The sequence below is a fragment of the Mesoplodon mirus genome, assembly GCF_964341445.2.
Source record: "Mesoplodon mirus genome assembly, chromosome: 1".
Classification (NCBI taxonomy): Eukaryota; Metazoa; Chordata; class Mammalia; order Artiodactyla; family Ziphiidae; genus Mesoplodon; species Mesoplodon mirus.
Window position 1 is genome coordinate 5,892,110 of NC_138976.1, and position 17,856 is coordinate 5,909,965.

Sequence of the window (17,856 nt, forward strand, 5' to 3'; positions counted from 1 at the left end):
CGTCCCGGTGGCTTCCCAGTGGGGATCTGGCCCAGGCAATGCCCAGGCCTGGGGCCCCGTTCTTGGTCAAGGTAGGCTTTCCCTTGCTTGAGGCAGTTCTTGTAGCGGCTCCGGGTTCTGCCTGGAAACAGGCTGACCTGGGCTCAAACCCAGCTAGGCCACATCCAGTTATGTAACTTTATATAAGCTCCTTTTGCTCGGAGCCTCAGTTTCTGGCCGCAGCTCTCTTAGAAAACTTGGGAAGCCCCCTAGGATGACCTGCGTTCCCACACGGTGCCAGGTACCCGGCACATGCTGGATAAAACTTGGCAGCCATAGGCATGACACAAGATGCTTCCCTGGCCCTGCGGGTCATCATGCGGCCATCATGCGGGTCGCAGGTGGCGGAGGCAGCGGGACAGCCTGGGGAACTGGTGCATTTCCCTCCACACCTGTGAACAAGGCAGGTCCCGACGTCCCCTCCTCGCTTCCTCGTCCCCTGCCCTCTCTCCACCCCGCTTCACCCTGCATCTTCCAGCTCGGGCTCTCGAGCAAGGCGGGACTGGAGGAGGGCGCCCCTGGGTGAGGGAGGGGAGCGGCTGCAGGGTCTACGCACCCGTGTACACCAGCTCGGCGAATTTCAAGCCCAGGCCTTGTTTGATTTTCCGCACCTCCCGATCCATGGTGAAGGCCTCGATGTCTAAATGAGCGTGGTAAAGGATCGTCCCCGCTGGGGTCTCGTAGATACCTAGCCATTTTTCCAGGCAGGGGGAGAAGAAGAAAAAAGAGAGAAACGCATGAAACCCAAAGTGTCAGCAAATGACAAAAAGAAAAAAATAATAATGACTCGTCTGACAGGAGACAAGCCAGTCGGACCCATTCACTCCCAGCTTGCTGCAAAATGCATCCGTCATTATATTCATGCTGGGGCCACGACAGTCCACTCTGCAGCTTGTGGAGAAAATGTCTAGATGCCCCCCTTTGAAGAGGCCCTCAGACGCTGGAAAATAACAGGGTTTCAGAGCTGCTCCCCGCTCCTTCCCAACTCGTGCCCACCGGCCCGCAGCTGAAAACCTGTAATTAAACTGAGTCTGGTGGAGCCCAGGGCCTCGGATGTCCCTTCCTGCCTTCCACCAGGGAGCCAGGGGAGGGGACGGCTGTGCACACGCATGCACGCGCGTGGACGTGTGCACACACAGGCCACCTTCAGCCGGCGGCTCGCCTGCAGCTGTGTCTCTGCAGAGAAATCCTGACTGCCTTGGTCACCTGTGCTGACCCCACTGTACAGCCGGGGAAACTGAGCCCTGAAGGAGAAAGAACTTGGCTGAAGTGGAGCTGGGAACCGAATCTAGGCCCCCGAGTCCCTGAGCAGCGCTGTCTTCTGCCCTGTGGACCAGCAGGTGATGGGGGCCAAACCCAAAAGGCCATGGGAAGACGGTCTTGCTAGGTCCCCTCCCCATCATCTCAGGCCCAAATCCTGCATTTGCTAAACAATCTGCTTGAACTGCATGGTCTCCAAGTGACAAAGGGGCGCCTGGCCCTGGCTGAGTGTAGCCCTGAGAGGAAGGTCTTATAAGGAGCACCACCCCAGATGTGGGGGCACTAAGGTTCCAAGAGGCAGGATGGCCCCCGGGCACATGGCCGGGCTCCCTCTTCCCAGCAGTGCAGCCTCGTGAATCAAGTTCAGGTGAGCACCTTGGATAAACCTGCCCCGTGTCCACTGTCCTGAGGGAGGGGTAATAACCGCCCCATCCCCACAAATGCCACCCCCCCAAAGTCCCTTTCTTCCCACCACATAACGGGAACAGCGTTAAAGGGGCAAGTTTTCAGTTATCCTCAAAATTGACCGCCCTCGTCTTTCCACGGAAAGGGTTTGTACACCCAGGTTCATGGCAGCATTATTCCCAAGATCCAAAAGGTGGAAGCAACCAAAATGCCCATCAACAGATGAGTGGATAAACAAAGTGAGATATAACTACATACAATGAAATGTTCAGCCTTAAAAAGGAAGGACGTTCTGACACACGCTACACCACGGATGAACCCCGAGGACAGGACGCTCAGTGAAATAAACCAGTCACCGAAAGACAAATACTGTGTGGTCCCACTTACGTGAGGCTCCTAGAAGAATCCAGTTCATAGGACCTAAGCAGGATGCTGGGTGCCAGGGGCTGAGGAGGGGAAATGGGGAGTCAGTGTTTAACGGGGCTTCACTTTGGGAAGATGAAGAAGTTCTGGAGATGGGGGGTGGTGATGGTTACACAGTAATGTGAATGCTGTACTTCAGGCCACTGAACTGTACACTCAAAACAGTTAAAATGGTAAGCTTTATGTTTTCTATATTTTACCACAATTTAGAAAAATGCTTAAAAAACCCCCCAAAACCAGAAAGGAGATTGTTTCAACTCTGAAGTCCAAAGGGGACATGGGCAAGGCTGTGTCTGATGTGAGTAGCCAGAAACTTTCGCCTTAGAGAACCTCTCTAGTCTTTCATCTTTAAGTCTGGGAACCACAGGAAGGTCAGGCTTTCTGACCTTGAGGATCACCTGCATTCTCCTAACTTAGCTGCAAATGCTGTATTCGAACAGTCTTAGGTGGAAGCTCAGCATATACCATCGAAAACAGTGTCCCACCGTGGGGCGCAGAGGCCCCCCTGCAAACCCTGGGCTCCACCAAGCAGTCCTTCAAACGCTAATCTGGCCCAACATACCAATTGCACAGATGGGAAGACAGAGGCCCGGGGGAGGGACATGACTTGCCCAGGGGGAGTGGAACCTGCATCTAGGTTTTCCATCTCTGCTCCAGGTTGCCTCTTAGGGCCTTTGCCAAGTGATCCAGTGCTCACCAGGCATGAAAAGGACACCCAAGTCTGAGGTGCTGTGGCCGAGGAAGACCCTGGGCTGTTCCCAACGCTCCGAGGTGTTCCCTAGCGGAAAAGAGCCTCTTGGCAGGGGCGCGGGGTGAGTCTCTCATCTGCAAACCCCTGATATCCTGGTCTCGGGGGACATGCACATCAAAGAGACCAGGAGCTGATGTGATTACAACGTGCCTGTCCTGTTTCACTTGTGTGGCCGCAGCTCTTGGGCCACCTCTGCTGTCCTGAATCAGTTGTGGGAGTAAATGCCTCCCCAGTAGGAAAACACCCACATCCCCAAGTTTACACACCAGGCCCAAGCCCTCAATTCTCTGGGGAGTTCCTCAGGCTCTCACTAGGCTTCGTCGTTACCCTTATAAACATGGTTCAGACAGGCTCTGTCATCCACGTCTGCAAAATGGCTCAGAGACACAACCCAGAAAGGGCTTAGAAAGGTTGATGGGGTTGGAATCAGACGGGTGGCCGAGAAAATGACAGCATGAGGGGTGGGGTGCAGGGACACAAAAAAACCTATGAAAAGCAGACAAGAATTCAGCACAGGATTTGGGGCTGCTCCTTGTGGGGACAGTATGGTGCCACAAACAAGTGGCTCCCAATGGCCCCGGGTCACTGAGAAAGGCCTGATGGTTCAGCAGTCTGTTTCCAAAGATAGAGATGTGCAGAGCTTTTGGAAATACCTGCCTCCCCCAAATGGCAGAAATGACCACAATGTGAAAGGAGCAAGTTTTCAATCACCCCGTAAACTATCACCAAGAGCCACCAAAAGCAAGACAAGAACAAAGCCCTATTTGTCTTCTCATCCTAGTGTATACTAAGAACTCAATATATATTGGACTAGAAATGGGCCTTCTGATTCCTCCTCATTATTACTTTTGCCACATTTTGTAAAAACTCAGAAACTTGCAAAGCCTTCCTCGTGCTGGCACACACGCTCACACGGCAGGCCAAGAGCAGGGGCCCTCCTCATTTTCAGCTCCTGGAGATCCCAGCTGTCTCCTGCTCTCCTGTCTTCATCTGGCCAGCTGTGGGCAGGGTGCAAGGTGTATTTGTAGGGCCCCAGCTGTAGACCAGCAGTCCGTCGCAACTTATACTTTTATGGAGAGTGCACAGCTCAGCTCTGCTATGTGACCTTGGCCCACCTCATTCCCCTCTGAGGCCCCGGCCACCTGTCCGGAAAAGGAGAAGGTTGCAAGTGTCTGCTGCTTTTCCTTCTCACTTCCACCGAGACCTGCCTGAAGGTGAGCACCCAGACGCTGGTGGGCACCCAGACACTGTCCCCCAGTGCGTACTGGTGGTTTTGTCTCTGGAACGCTGTAGCCAGCTCGCTAGCACCACTTCCCCGCAGTCCAGAGAGGGAACAGCACCGGTGGTTTGCAGGGCGAGAGGACACCCATACTTTCCATCGAGGAAGAGCTATGCTTGCCCTAGGGCCCCCCCGCTACTGCCCCACCTTAGAGGCTCCCCAGGAAAAGAGCAGAGCGTGCCTGGCGGGCAGAGTCCCCCATTCTTGAGCCCTTAGAGCCAGCCTCACAGCTGTCAAGCCTCCAAGGCTGCCGCAGGAAGAGTCAGGCAAGAAGAAAAGCCGCAGCCGTGAAACACACGAGCGCAGTTAATATTCCTGTTCCTTTTCTTAGAAGGTGTTAAAGTTAATTGTGACCGATCAAAAAGCGTGTTGTTCTCAGGCTGCTGCTGTCGTGTGTGTGTGTGTGTGTGTGTGTGTGTGTGTGAGTGATCTTAAAGATCTTCCCTCTCCTCTCCACAGGGGTAGGGGGTACAGATGATTTCTGTGTATTTCTTCTGGAAAAAAAAATGACTTTAAAAAACACCAGTGACAGAAACCTGATGCTAAAAGACGATGGATTTGGGGCTTTTGACAGCCGGCATACAAACCACTGCGCAAAAAGAAGGAGGAAATGACAGGTGAGTCTCGGTGTCGCTGTGGAAGAGACAGCAGACATCTTCGGAGTGACACGCGCAGCGGATTCAAGTGTCTATTTTCATCTCTCCGTGTTTACGGGAAAAAGACAGAGGTGTCAGCGGTTCTCTGTGGAGCAGCTTCAATCACACCATAATTACTGCCAAGGAGCGGGTGGGGAGGAAGGGCAAGGAGCTGGGGGGTGGCCGAGCCTGGGGGAAGAGGGGACCAAGGAGGAAGAGGTGGGGACCGAGACAGCTGCCACCGCTTAAATCCTTCTCATCTGTTCCCGAGGCTGCCAGGTTAGCCCAGATTGAGCAATTTGGCAGAATTGAGTGGGACCTGCCAACTCGGCTGGGGGGTGGGGGCGGGGCTGGGGGCTAGGGCACCTGGACCAGAGCCTCTGATCCTTTGGGAAAGCAGTATCCAGAGGGAGGGATTTGGAAAGGCCAGGGGAAGGGAGCCTGGCTGGAGCCCAGGGGCTCCCCGCTTAGGTACCAAGGCCAAGGATCGAGGCGGTTGCCATGGTGAGGGGGAGGCAAGTCCCGGGGGGGCTCTAGCCATCCTCTGTCCTCCTGGAACCCCACAGGCCCCATCCTGGGAATCAGGGTAGGCCTCTGAGTCTGGCCATTCCAGGCTTCTGGGAATGCAAACACCTTCACAGGTCTCCCTCCACTCTGGAACATTCTATCTGAGTGGAGCCTCTGGGAGGCCTGGACAGGTGGGCGGCAACCCTTGTTCCTTCTTAGCCAGAAAGTGGAGGAGTAAGGAGGAAGTGAGGGAGGACGGGAGAGTGGGAGAGAGATGGGAGGGTGGAGGAGGGGGGGAGTGGACAGGAGGGGTGGAGGGAAGAACAGAAAGCAGGCAGGGGTGAGCCCCACAGGGCAGGGCCGGGAGGAGAGGAACCAGCCGGAGAGAAGGCGAGGGAAGGACCCGTGCTGGCTCCTTCCCTGCTTCCCTCCTGCCTTCCTTACCCCGCTTCCCCTCCCCGCTGATTACACTTACTTCACTTAACTAGCCCCCCTCCAGAGTTAAAAAGATAATGTGATAATGACGATGTGAACAGCCACAATACAGCGAAAGCGACTCCATCTGCAGCTTCCCCAGCCCCCGGCCCGCTGACCCCATGGCCCCGAGTGCTGCTGACCCGGCCACCCCAGACTCAGGGCACTAGCACTGCCCAGCTTCCTACCCGTCCACCGCCACCCACCCCCACCCCAAAAAACCCCAAGCCCTTAACGGATTTCAATGGCGAGCTTTGTAAAATGAATACGAATGACATTTCCCCCTTGTATACCAAGGTACAAACAACAGCACTTTCCTGCTGTGCCCTCAATATAAGTGACAACAGCTTCTCCCGTGACCACAGACCTGTGGGTGAATCCACTTCGTCCCCATTTATTGCCCCTACCCCCGCCTTTCTTTCTCACAGTGAATTATTGGGGAGTGGAGAAATGAAAAACAAGACCTCCCCCTAAAATTATGAAGCAACTTTCTTTTCTCACCCCCCAACCCAAGTCAGAAAATAGGCAAGTTAGAACTTCCAGAGGGAGATGGTGAGATCACCTAGTGTGCCCACCTTTGTTGGTGAGAGGCGTAGAGAGGGAAAGCAACTTGCCTAAGGTCACACAGCAAGTCCTTGGGACTTAGAACCCTGGTTGTCTTCCCCAAAGACTGTACCACGCTCAGGCTAAATGCTATGCTTTTAGGGACAGCCCCCCACAGGTGCACACACAGTACCTGGGCAGAGTCAGGGCTGTGCCTCAGGAATCTTCTCCTCAGGTGGGTGGTCAGAAGCCAAGGGAGTCGGAACCAAGTGCTCATCTCATGACTCCCACCTTCAGTGGTGATGACGCCCCCAGTTCTGGGGAAAAGGTGGGAAGTCTACCATCCAGGCACAGCTCCTGCTATGGGTCAACAGGTCTCTGATCTGCACCACAACCCATTTCACAGATGAAGAAGTTGAGGCTCAGAGAGGCTTATGTTGCTTTCCCAATGGTGATGGAACCAAGATGGGGAGTCAAGCGTGGTAAACAGGGCCTGGCCCCTGACACCAGCCCTTCAATGTGCCTCCCGGGGGTCAGTCAGCCTCAGACCCAACCCACCACCCAGCTGGCCACTTGGGGCTCCTCCTACCTTCTCTACCACTCCCGCTGGAAGGCTCCCACTCCACTCTGTTCCACGTTCTACCAGTTGAAGCCTATTCTCCTGCCACCTCTTTCAGGATGTCTTCCCAGATTAGCCCAGTTCGCGCCTTTATGACTACCTCCTTCCGTTCAAGTTCACTTGCGTGCCATTTCACAGAGTGACCTCAGGCCAGCCCTTATCTTTCCATTGTCAGCAGCACTGATCAGCATCCACAATCAATTAGTGATGCCTGCCGTGGGCATGGGAGGGATGTGACAATAGGCCCCGCGTGGACATCTCTGAGCCACTTGGACGGTACCCAGAGGGCATAGGCTGCCTTTGCCCTTTCAGCATCCCCGTGGGGCTGCTGCCATTTATGAAGTTCCTCCACTGGGCCACTTCCTGCTATTACACATGGGCTAGAACCCGGATCTAGCAGAGTTCAATCTCTCAGCCCTCCACTCCATGCCTCTCTGTGTCTGGACATGAGTCCTGGTCCTGGTGCCTGTGACTTTGAGCCTTGGTTTCCCTGTCTGTAAAATGAGGGTGCTGGTCTCTGGCTCCCCAAGATCCCTCCGGGGTCTGCCTTGGATAGTTTGCATTGTGCTGGCTCCCAAGGGCAGACTGAGACAAAGGGACATTTAATCAGATGTTAATATAGGTAAGATACAAAGGTAAGTGAGGATAAAAGGGAGAAGATAATTAGTAATATTGTTCTCCACAAGGCCTTCCCGAGAGAGAGTTTCAATTAGGTTGTTTCTCACAGAGTATATGTGTGTCGAAGAGGAAAAAACACACGAAACAGGTAAAGCCACTTTCCTTCCTTCCTCCCCTTTTGAGATAAATTCAAACAGGTCAGAACCAGAATGATCCAGCTCCCATCCCCATGCCTACCGCATTACACCTGGGGAAACTGAGGCCCAGAGGTAACAAGTCCAAGGTCATCTAGCAAGGCACAGCGAACCTGGCATGAAAGCCCCAGCATCCTGCCTCCGGACCAGTGCCCTTTCTAACCGCTGAAACCCAGCCATCGGCTCTCTTTGGACTTTAGAATCTTAGTAAAAGCACCCTGAAAGACAAAGGGCCGTGGCTATACCCTGCCCTGGTTTCATTTGGCTGTGTCATCCTTTTAAATTGACCCTAAGCAAAGCGAGTTAAACACCTGCCCACACAAGAGGCCTCAACCCCATCCCCGGTGCTTAAAGACTCGAGTGCCCAGCCCAGGGACTCTGACCGCTGAAAGCTTGCCCCTCCATCTTGAAGTCTGGAAGCACGCAGCGTTGCTTTACCACTGGGGAACAGGAGATCCCCTCATATCGATGGGGGGAGGGTGTGGTCCAGACAACACGATGAGTGACTGATAGGGAACCATGGGGCTCTGCTTGCTACGAGGAGACAGAGCCCCTGCTTGGGGACCAGCCTATCCTCCCTCCAGGCCCAGCCACAGGTGGATATGGGCCACTCAGCACCAAGGCAGAACCCCGCCCCCATGCCATGCCAGACCCTGGAACAGGCCCTCAGGCCCTGGCTGGCTCACAGCGCCCACCCCTGGTGGGATTCCCACCCCACCAGGCCAGCTGGCCTCGTCCACACAGCCTTAATGACCACGAAATCAGCCCTGCATGGTCTGCCTCTAAGCCTGGCCGACCCGCCCCAGGGCCACAGGAGAGCCTGACCTCCAGGCCTGGCCCCCCTCTCCTCTCTCCTCTGAGCCTCTCCCTGCCCCTGGGACAGCTCTTCTCGTGATGCCTTCAGACATCAGTGGCCAAGGGCCCCTCATCCCCACTTCACAGGAGGGAAACAGTCTGGCGGGGTGAAAGGACTTGCCCAAAGTCAGCCTGGGAGTAGCAACACCCGCATGTGACTGGCGTGTTAGGGGCCGCTCGGAGCCGAGGCATGCCCCTGAGGGCGGCGGGCAGACTCACCCCGGGACTTCATCCCGATGAAGCGGTTCTCCACGATGTCGATGCGGCCCACACCATGCTTGCCCCTGTGGGGAGAACCGGTCACTTGGGGTCACAGGCAGGGCGTCAGGCACCCTCTCGGGATCCAAGACTCAGAGGACATGTGAGCCAGGCCCCCTGGTCCAAACACCCATTGGACAGGTGGGGAAACTGAGGCCCAAGGAGGGAAGGGCTATCCTAGGACACACAGCGAGTTCAACGTGCAACTTCCTTTATCTCTGTCCCGGGCCTCACGTGGCACCCAGCCCTATCCACTGCTCATCTTTCCTTCTACCCTGGTCTCAGATCCAGTAGAGAGCTTGGAAGTCCCGGACCATCCCTAGGGGGCAGTAGACCCCTGGGGGTGTTACCTTCCGAGGTTGAGGGCCACCAGGACTCTCCCACGGAACCAGAGGACCCCACGGCGATGGGGCTGGGCCGAGGCTGACTGCAGGACACTGGCCTGTCCTCCCTGGCCCCTCAGCCTCAGGCTGGGACCATCGGCCCCAGTGGTCCGGGCTGGTGCTTGCCCAAGATGGTGGCTTCCCAGGAGGCTGGGCAGGGCTGCGGGCACTCACGCGACTTCATTCAGGTACAGGAAGAGCTCCAAGGCCGTGCTGTGGGTGGTACCATCCCTGACGTTGGTCACCTTCACAGGGACCCCTAGGGCGGGAGGAGAGCGCAGTGGGCCCGTGGCTGGAGCTCAGCGGACGAGCCTGTGCCTGTTACCCCGCCCCTTCCCTCCCCCTGAAACGCCTTAAATGGATGTGACAGATATGTACTCCAAATGACTCCTTGAAAAGCCCTGTGCAGGTTGAGGCCGGCTGGGGAGAGAGAAGGGGCGAGAAAGCCCCCCAGAATGAAAGGGAAAATGCAATAAAAACCTCTCCCCCACCCTTCCCATTCTCTTTGCTCCTTTTGCATTTAGGGGCTGTGAAATTGGAACCAGGCCCTGAACTAATTGAATTTCACGCTCCACCATTGTCTTACCAGGGAGTACCGGGAGTACCTTCTGTCCTACCAGTTACGGGGCCGGGGGGAGCGCCTGGCTGAGGTGCGGCTGAGCTCACACACACACACACACACACACACACACGCACACGCACACGCACACACACACGCACACGCACACGCACACACGGCCCCCGGCCACGTCTGTCAGGCGGACCCCCAAGCCCCAACCCTGTACCCCAGACCCGCACACAGCCATCTGATTGATGGGGGTGAAATGATGCCCGCGCCGGCAGGCGAGGTGCTGGAGGCGTCTGCATTCTGAGAAATTGGGTCTGGGGTGGCAGGAGGGCAGGAGGGAGGCAGCCGCTCGGAGAGGGAAGGGCCAAGTCGGGGGGGGGGGTGGTGGCTGGAGGGGGGCAGTGTGTGGGTTCGGGGTTGACTTTGAATAGCAAGGGGCACTTTCTCGAGCGGTGTGAAATGAGCAATAAATGTATTAGAGGACTAACAAGAGAGCTGTAACAGTGACAAAGAAAAGCTGTTCAAAGTTGGCGGCTAATCCCCCACCCATCTGCCCAGCTCATTACCATGTAGCCAGCCATCGGGTGCCAATCAGGCCTCAATAGCGGCTTTCGAGTCTTTATTAGCCAGGCGCCGCTTGGAGGGGCTTCGCTCAGGGGCTGTCAGCCTCACCATTCTTAACCCCCATTTCCAGGGGTTTTATAACTTGGTTGTAAATTGCTATTAAATGTAAGTCTGCCCAATAATGAACCTTAAGCCCCTCTCGCCACCCCCCGCCTCTCCCCTCTCCCTTTCTCTCCCTCCGGGTCCTATTATGGCCCTCACGGGGCCTTGGATGGGGCCTGCCCCAGAGAGGAGCTGACATTGTTGGTGCTGCTGCCAGAGAAAGCCTCTTAGCCTTTAAAATAGTTAATAATTAGATTAAAACTTCAAATAAATTAACTAGAGAGTGAATGGGGAGTAGCCGAGGAGGGTTCCTCCCGTCTACGTTTTTCTTTTTTTTCCAGACAGTCCCCAGATCATTAAAATGGATCACGTTTCTTCTCGGGCTCAGCCCTCGGAGCTGCCCTATTCCTGGAGGAAAGGGGGTCAGAGCCTGTGTTCAGGACCCTCTGTTGCCTCCTGCCCACCTCCCACCCTCACTGCCCTCCCAGTTTTCCGGGGGACCTGGGGTGGGGCGTGCTGCCTGGGTTCATCTCACCATCTTCTCAGAGATCATGCCCGAAGAGGCCCCACGCCAGCACAGCCCTGGGTCAGAGAGAGTGGGCCTGAGATGGACTTAGGGCTCCAGCTACCTTTAGGAGCCTTAGACTAAGGGCCTTTTGGTCCCCAGGGGGCATGAAATTCAAGGGTTTGAACTGATAGCGGCGGGGTGGGGTCGGGGTGGGGGGGGACCGATGAAAATGCCCATTGACTTGGCCAGGCTCTTGGGAAAGGCCTGGAGGAGGCAGTTTATTAAAGTATCAACAGGCTTCTTTCCCAGTGCCTCACTCCATACCTCGTGCTCGGCACCCGCGAGCATCATTTCTGTGGCCCATTTTATAGGCGAGTGAGCCTGAGGCCCAGAAAGGTGAAGCTGGTTGTCAAGGTCACACTGGCAGGTGAGAGCCAGGGATCTATCCGGGCCCCTGCTTGCCCCTCCCCGTCCTCCGGCTCCGAGGTGCCTTGGGAAAGGCCTCTCTGCAGAGCCCCCTCCCTCCGCTCCCTCCCTGCCGCTGCCTGGCCCACAGAAGGGCCAGCCTCCCTGCCTGGGCTTGGGATGCCCTCACAACCCCTCTTGGCTCCTCCATCTCTGCCTCTCCGATTTCTGCAGCCTCCTGGGAAAGTCCTCTCCTTGGACACTCTGAGCCCTCGCCTTGAACCTGGTCCTGCTCCTTCCATTACCCAGCATGCCTTGCTTTCCCTCCATCTTTCAGGGCAAGGGGGTTGTCCCTGGTGCCAGGCTCAAGGCTGGGCACTGAGTTCAGGCCAGCAAACACGTCTTGATGGTAGTAGCAGACGAGATGAGGAGATCAGAACACAAGCAAGAGTGGTAGCAGCGTTGAACCCAGGATGGGGGGTAGGGAGACGCATCAAGCAGCTAACTTAGGACTAGCTATGGGGTCAGGGGGCCCCCGAGGCTGGCTCTGTAAGACTCATACTGGCTGAGCACCTCTGTGGTGCAGGGCCCTGCGCTGGATACACCTCATCCAGATCTTATTCTCTACCATGAAAACACGAGGCAGTGGATACTCTTTTATCCCCAGTTTACAGATGAGGAAACTGAGGCCAGGAAAGTGGAGTGACTTCCCCAAAGGGCCAAAGCAGTCGGCAAGTGGTTGCTCGGGGACTAGAATGCTCCCTCCAGCCCTGGTGCCCACGAACTGATAGACATCAGCAGAGGGTGCTTTCTTCCCAAGCCTGGAGGCTTCCACAGATCACGCCATCTGGGGAGGGGGCAGTTGGGAACATTTGAAGCCCCAGCCTGGACCCTGGCTTCCAGGAACACAAGAGGGATGCAGAGGACTCGTGCCCAGGCTCCCGGGCAAGGAGGGGAAAAGAGCCAGGGCCCCAAGAGTCCACGCCTTGGAGTCCCCACAGACGGGCACCTACCTTTCTTGAACTCGATCTCAAGGACGTCTGGGCTGTTAGGGGCTTTGGCCGGGTCCTGGGTCTTTGTGTAGAGGCCTGGAGGCGCTTGGTTCTGACAAAAGACAGAAAGAGGTTGGAGGGCGGTGTGCCAGAGCCAAACCGTGCCATGCCAGTCCCTAGACACTCTGCATGCAGCCTCCTGCGCCCCTCTCCAGAACCAGGGCGCTGCTGGCACTTGCCATCGGCTGGCCAGTCCAGCAGGCTTCCCAGCCCCCCACCCGGAGCCAGCCCCGCTTGCCAGGGGCCTGGGAAACAAAGGGCTCAAGAAATCAGACAATTTTTCCCCTCAACTTGATCTCATCTTTTTCTTTGACGCCCCCGCAGCTGGAGGTAGAATATAGCAGGAGGAGCCAGTCAGGCAGGAAAAGCGTGACTTTGGGGGAGCGAGGCGCTAGGCGGGCTTCCCGGGAGTGGCTCAGGCGCACACGCTCTCCCCGGCACCGGGAATTGGGGTTTATTCTGCACTGACCGAAAAGCTAATGACTGCGCATGACCCCAGCAGGTGCTCTGGCGAGCAGAGCCGTCCCCGGGGTCCCCAAGGTTAATACTCACAGGGAGAAAAGAGAAGAGCAAAGCAAAAACCCATTTGAAAACACATCAACCTTTATGTATATTTTTTTCTTGGGCGTGTTGGAAAATGGGCCTCTCCCTCGTCTTGATGCAGCAGCGGAGGGGCCGCTGGCTGCCTGGAACCCTCCAAGTCCCTCCTGCCTCCCACTCCCGAGGCCCTGACCCGCCCCCAGGCTGTGGCTTGGACACTTGCCACGGTGGGGGCCAGGGCCCTTTAGGCCCGACTGCTCAAGTCCGTTGATGGGGGCGCGGGGCATGCCAGGGCCCAGCACTGTTATCCACCTGCCGACATCCTGGGAAGTGCAGTCCCTTAAAGCTTGCCTTTCAAAACCCTGCAAACATTCCCATGCTGCTTTGCAACTGCAGCTTCCTTTGTGTTCTCTGCAGCCCCGTTTGGTAAGAAGGTCAAGTAGTGTTACCCCATCTATGGAGGAAGAACTAGAGGCGGAGGGGGACTGTAGGTGCGACCCTGTATGCTGTGTGGAGGTGGGGGCCACATGGCCCAGGGCAGGAAGCCCACGAGGCCCTCAACAATGATGTGTTGGATTTCAGAGTGGTGGAAAATACCCCCAAAGCCGGAGTCGAGACCTGAGGCTGTGGGGTCTTGGGTAAGTTGCTTCACTGGTTCGAGCCTCGGTTTTCTCATCTGTAAAATGGGGGAGATATGATACCTGCCTTTGACTGCCTTACAATTTAAATGTATAGACAATTTTTATATTTTTTTACTGGACATGAAAATCACCCAAGAAGATGCCAGAGAGGGCCTGGTGCAAGCTGTAACCTGCCCTGCAGGAGATAGGACTGCTGGAACAGCCTCCTGGTGAGGCCACCCTCAGAGAAAGAGCTGCTCCAGGAGAGGTGGGGCCACCAGGAGTGCCTCAGATCCCTCATCTGCGGTCACTTTGCCTGCTGGCTCTATGTCAGGGTGACCAATCATCCTGGTTCCCATACCCTGAGAAACCCCCCAGTCCTGGGCGAACAGGGACAGTTGATCCTTCTAGCTTTACTTCTGAGCTCATATGAGGCCAGTGATGAAGTCCTCACACCTCCAAAGGGCTGTGTGGCTTGAGACCAGCTGCATCCCTTCATCTGTTTCCTTTTGTGGGGCAGGAACAAGAACCCAGAACGGAACTCCAAGACAGACCCAAGGAGGAGGAGGGTCCTTAAGGACCTCCAGCCTGATGCCTCCATGGACCAGTTGGAAAACTAAAGCCAGAGAAGCCGCTTGTCCAAATCATACCACCCCACCCCATCGGCCTGGGACTCAGCCCCAAGGACCCTAGAATCCCTATCCTGTGCTCTTCCCATCACCCCATGCTGTTTCCCAGCGGCTCTGCGGAGAAACAGCACCAGGGATGTGGCCAGAGACAGCTCGGGCATCAGGCTGGTTTCAGAGAAATGCCCAGCTCCCCAGGCCCTACTGGGTCCTGCCGACCACCACATTTGTTGGAAACAGACAGGCCCGAGGGCCATCCTCGGCCATAAGGCAAAGTGAAACAGGGCTTGGGACCTCTGGGTGACCAACAGGACTCCAGAGCTCCTTTCCCACCTGCCCGGGGCTCCTCACTGGCTGTCCAGCCCAGCCTGAACTCAAAGCAGGTACCAGCGCTGAAAGCCCCGGCGCCTCCCTCCCACCTCCACCTGTTCTGCGCCTGCCAGCCCATCAGTTCCCAAACACTTAACGGAGCCACAAACAGGATGGAAGGAGAGAGGAGGTGGGAAGCCCTCGAGGGACCAGCATCCCAGCTCTCTGCAGTGGGAAGTAGGAGGCTTCTGACACCCTGACAGCACCGATTAAATAAAATAACTAAATAGAAATAAAGTGACATTTGCTTTGCATTCCAAGGTGGCTCACGCCTGCCTTCTTTTTACTCTCCCTCCTAAAAGCCCAGTTCAAATGACAAATAGTTTGTTGCTGAGTATCAATAACATCTATTTATCCATCCCAGCGGGAGGGCTCACTTCCAATGTCATCTTGCGGGGGGGGGGTGTTGGGGGAGGGAAGAGAGTGAAGAAAAAAAAGAGAGAGAGAGTGGGGGGGGGATGGGGAGAGGGCGAAAGAAAGCATGAAACAGGGCCGAGAAGGAGAAATTGAAAGCAAATGGCCCATGAACTAAACCATGATGTACAGGCATGATGGATGCTGCAAATGGTTTATTCATCCATCAGATATGGCGGGCCGGCAACTGAATGCGCTCTTTCACTGTGGGCCGTATGAAGTTAAAGCAAGTAAATTTCTATCTTTCTTCGCATTAGCTGCCTCATTGCCCTTCAATCAGCCCTCATGGAGGCAGAAAATGGCTCCGCCATCTGCCTTCAAACCCTCCCCTCAGCAGGTCTCGGGCTTTTTCTGGAGAGGGGGAGGGGGCACCGGTTCCCTGAAACTCTGTCTCCCCAGCGCCTTCCAAAGGGCCCGGGGCTGCCCGGGGTACAGCGTTCCTCCACCGTGGAGAGTAGTGCCCCCGGGCCCCTAGCGGCTTCCCCCTCATTCCTGGGATCTACTGGTGGCAACGAGAGGACCACAGGCTCCCCTGGCCCGCACGCTGCAGCGGAGCTGCCTGGGAAAGCAGGGCCACAGTGGCCAGACCCTGAGTCCCTCGGCCTGGCCCTACACTTCTCAGCGGGAATGCTGTCTCCCCCTCGACTCACACGCAGCCCAGCCTTTCCTGCCTGATGAGAGGGGTCCTGAGAGAACCTTGGCTCCTTCCCCCCACAAATAATCTTAGCCGGCTTGAGGAGGGAGGGCAGGACCCCTGGCTCCATGATTGAGGCCTTGCCCTGTGCTAGGAACAGGCCAAGTGCTTCCGATGCCGCAGGAGAGAGGTGTTGTGATTTACCACTGTTTGCATAAAGAGTCAGAGGTTCAGAGAGGTTGGGTAACTTGCCCAAGGTTGCACAGCAATCGAAGCAGAGTCAGGATTCAGACCCAGGTTTCAGATCTCTGGGAGCCAAGCACTAACTTTCCCACCTTGACTGGGTGGTAGAATTCTGAAAAATGCACTCTTTAGCACTTACTTACCCATCCACTGCCCTCATTAGAAAGGAGGCCTGAGAGGGGAGGGGACCTGCACTGCCCGGCTCTGCCTGAGGCACGATTTCCCCTCTGGCCTTGGCTCTGCTTCCCCAGTCCTGCGGTGAGAGCGCCACAGGCCACTACGGAAGCGGTGGGATGGTTGCCCAGCGAGCCTGGAGCCTGGGGGACACCCACCTGCAAGCCGGGCCCCCTCTGCCCCCCTGGGCACTGGCTGACTGGCTAATTAGGGGTGGCTGGCCTGAGTGCCGTGGGGTCGGCAGAGCATGAACTGGAAAAGCCCGGGGCCGGCAGGCAGCCCCCAGGGGACGAAGGCCCAGGCTCTCCTGAGTGACACGGCTGGACTGAGCTGGGTGCGGAAGGGAGGTGCGGGTCGCTGGGGAAACACAGAGACTGGAGGGCCACTCCTGCGATGGGGCGACACGGCCACCAGGCCTGCTCCCTTGCCGAGCAGCTGGTGCCCCAGGGCGAGCCACTTCCCTGGGCCTCAAGTTTCCTCACCCACGAAACTAGGAGGCTCAGAGGCAGCCGCCCAGGAAAGTGAGCCGGGAAAATGCGAATGCCAGGCCGGGCTCCAGAGACGTCACTGGTACGCGTTCTATTATTGCCAGCTCCGACCAAGAGGCCTGGTGCCTGTGGGGAGCCACCCCACCTCCCCCGAAGCACCCAGCCTCCTCCACTCCGGCTGGTCTTCCTGGCCCCCCCAGGCCCGGCCTCCTAGCACACTTCTCCCCTAACATCAGATGAGCACCCCACCCCCAAAGCAGCCGCCCGCTGGTGGGGGGGCTGAGCCAGGCTGAGACACAGTCCCTCAGGGACAAAGAGAGCTTTCTCTTCCCAGGGTAGATCTCGCTCCATCTCCCACGGTGGGCGGGGGGAGATACAAAGGAAAACCCCCCAGGGAGAGAAATCCTAAACTTCAAACACGGCCGAGGCCCAGCCTGGGAGGCTGGGGACAGGGGCATCAGGGCGGCCTGACGCAGGCGGGCACAGTCCCAGACGAATGGGTCCTGAGGCTCTGATCTGTGCCACCTCCCCCGATGGCAGCAGCGGCCCGAGAGGGCACAGGCTCGGCCCTCCCACAAGTGTCTCATCTGCCTAATTGCTTCTTTATTGTCTCACAATCACACTCTGGCTCTATGCTGCCCTGAAATATTTCCTTCTCCTATTCATCCCAACAGCAATTAGAAAAAGAGCACCAGAGAGGGGGGTGGATCTTAAAACGCAGTGTGGAGTGGCCAGGCGGCGGGGCGCCCGGTGGGGAGGGTCGGGGAACATAGGCAGGACTCGGCCCCAGCCCCATGCCCGGCCCCCCGTGAAATTTCAAATTAGGCTACAAACACACCAGACAGTATCGGCACGGAGCAGCCACCGCTAGACAGCCAGCTTGGGGAAATGGGGAATTACCTTGGGGTTCTCCAGGATTCCAGCCTCGTAGCTGTAGGGGAGAAGAAAGATGGGGGTCAGTGGAGGGCGGCAGAGCGACACAGCCTTGACACCCCCACCCCCAACGTAAGTCCGGTCTGTCCTTTCATCTCCGCCAAAGCAACTGCTGCCAAGCCCGCCTGGAACATTCTGGGCCCACCTCAGTTGGCCGTGGGAGCTGCAGGCTACAAGCAAGGGCCTGGGACACTTCCCTCAGTCTTCAGGGCGCCAGATCCAGGGGGTCTTCTCAGAGGGTTGTTCCCTGATGCTGTTCCCTCTGCTTTCGATGCCCTTCCCCGAGCCCCGGCCGGTCCCTCCTCATCCTTAAGGTTTTAACCTCCAATGCCACTTGCTCAGAGAAGCCCTCCCTGACACCCCAGCCGAGGCC

At 56.8% G+C, this 17,856-nt stretch overlaps 1 protein-coding gene across 1 annotated transcript in view; it reads right to left on the bottom strand.

The window, feature by feature from the left end:
- The window catches only part of ASS1 (argininosuccinate synthase 1), a 50,993-nt gene that overhangs the window by 10,338 nt on the left and 22,799 nt on the right, over positions 1 to 17,856 (bottom strand). The window contains exons 8-12 of the mRNA XM_082614601.1: positions 17,451 to 17,481; positions 12,404 to 12,494; positions 9,418 to 9,502; positions 8,822 to 8,886; positions 596 to 727 (exon numbers count right to left, since the gene is read on the bottom strand). Coding sequence (XP_082470727.1) covers positions 596 to 727; positions 8,822 to 8,886; positions 9,418 to 9,502; positions 12,404 to 12,494; positions 17,451 to 17,481 — 404 coding nt within the window. The remainder of the gene's footprint in view (positions 1 to 595; positions 728 to 8,821; positions 8,887 to 9,417; positions 9,503 to 12,403; positions 12,495 to 17,450; positions 17,482 to 17,856) is intronic.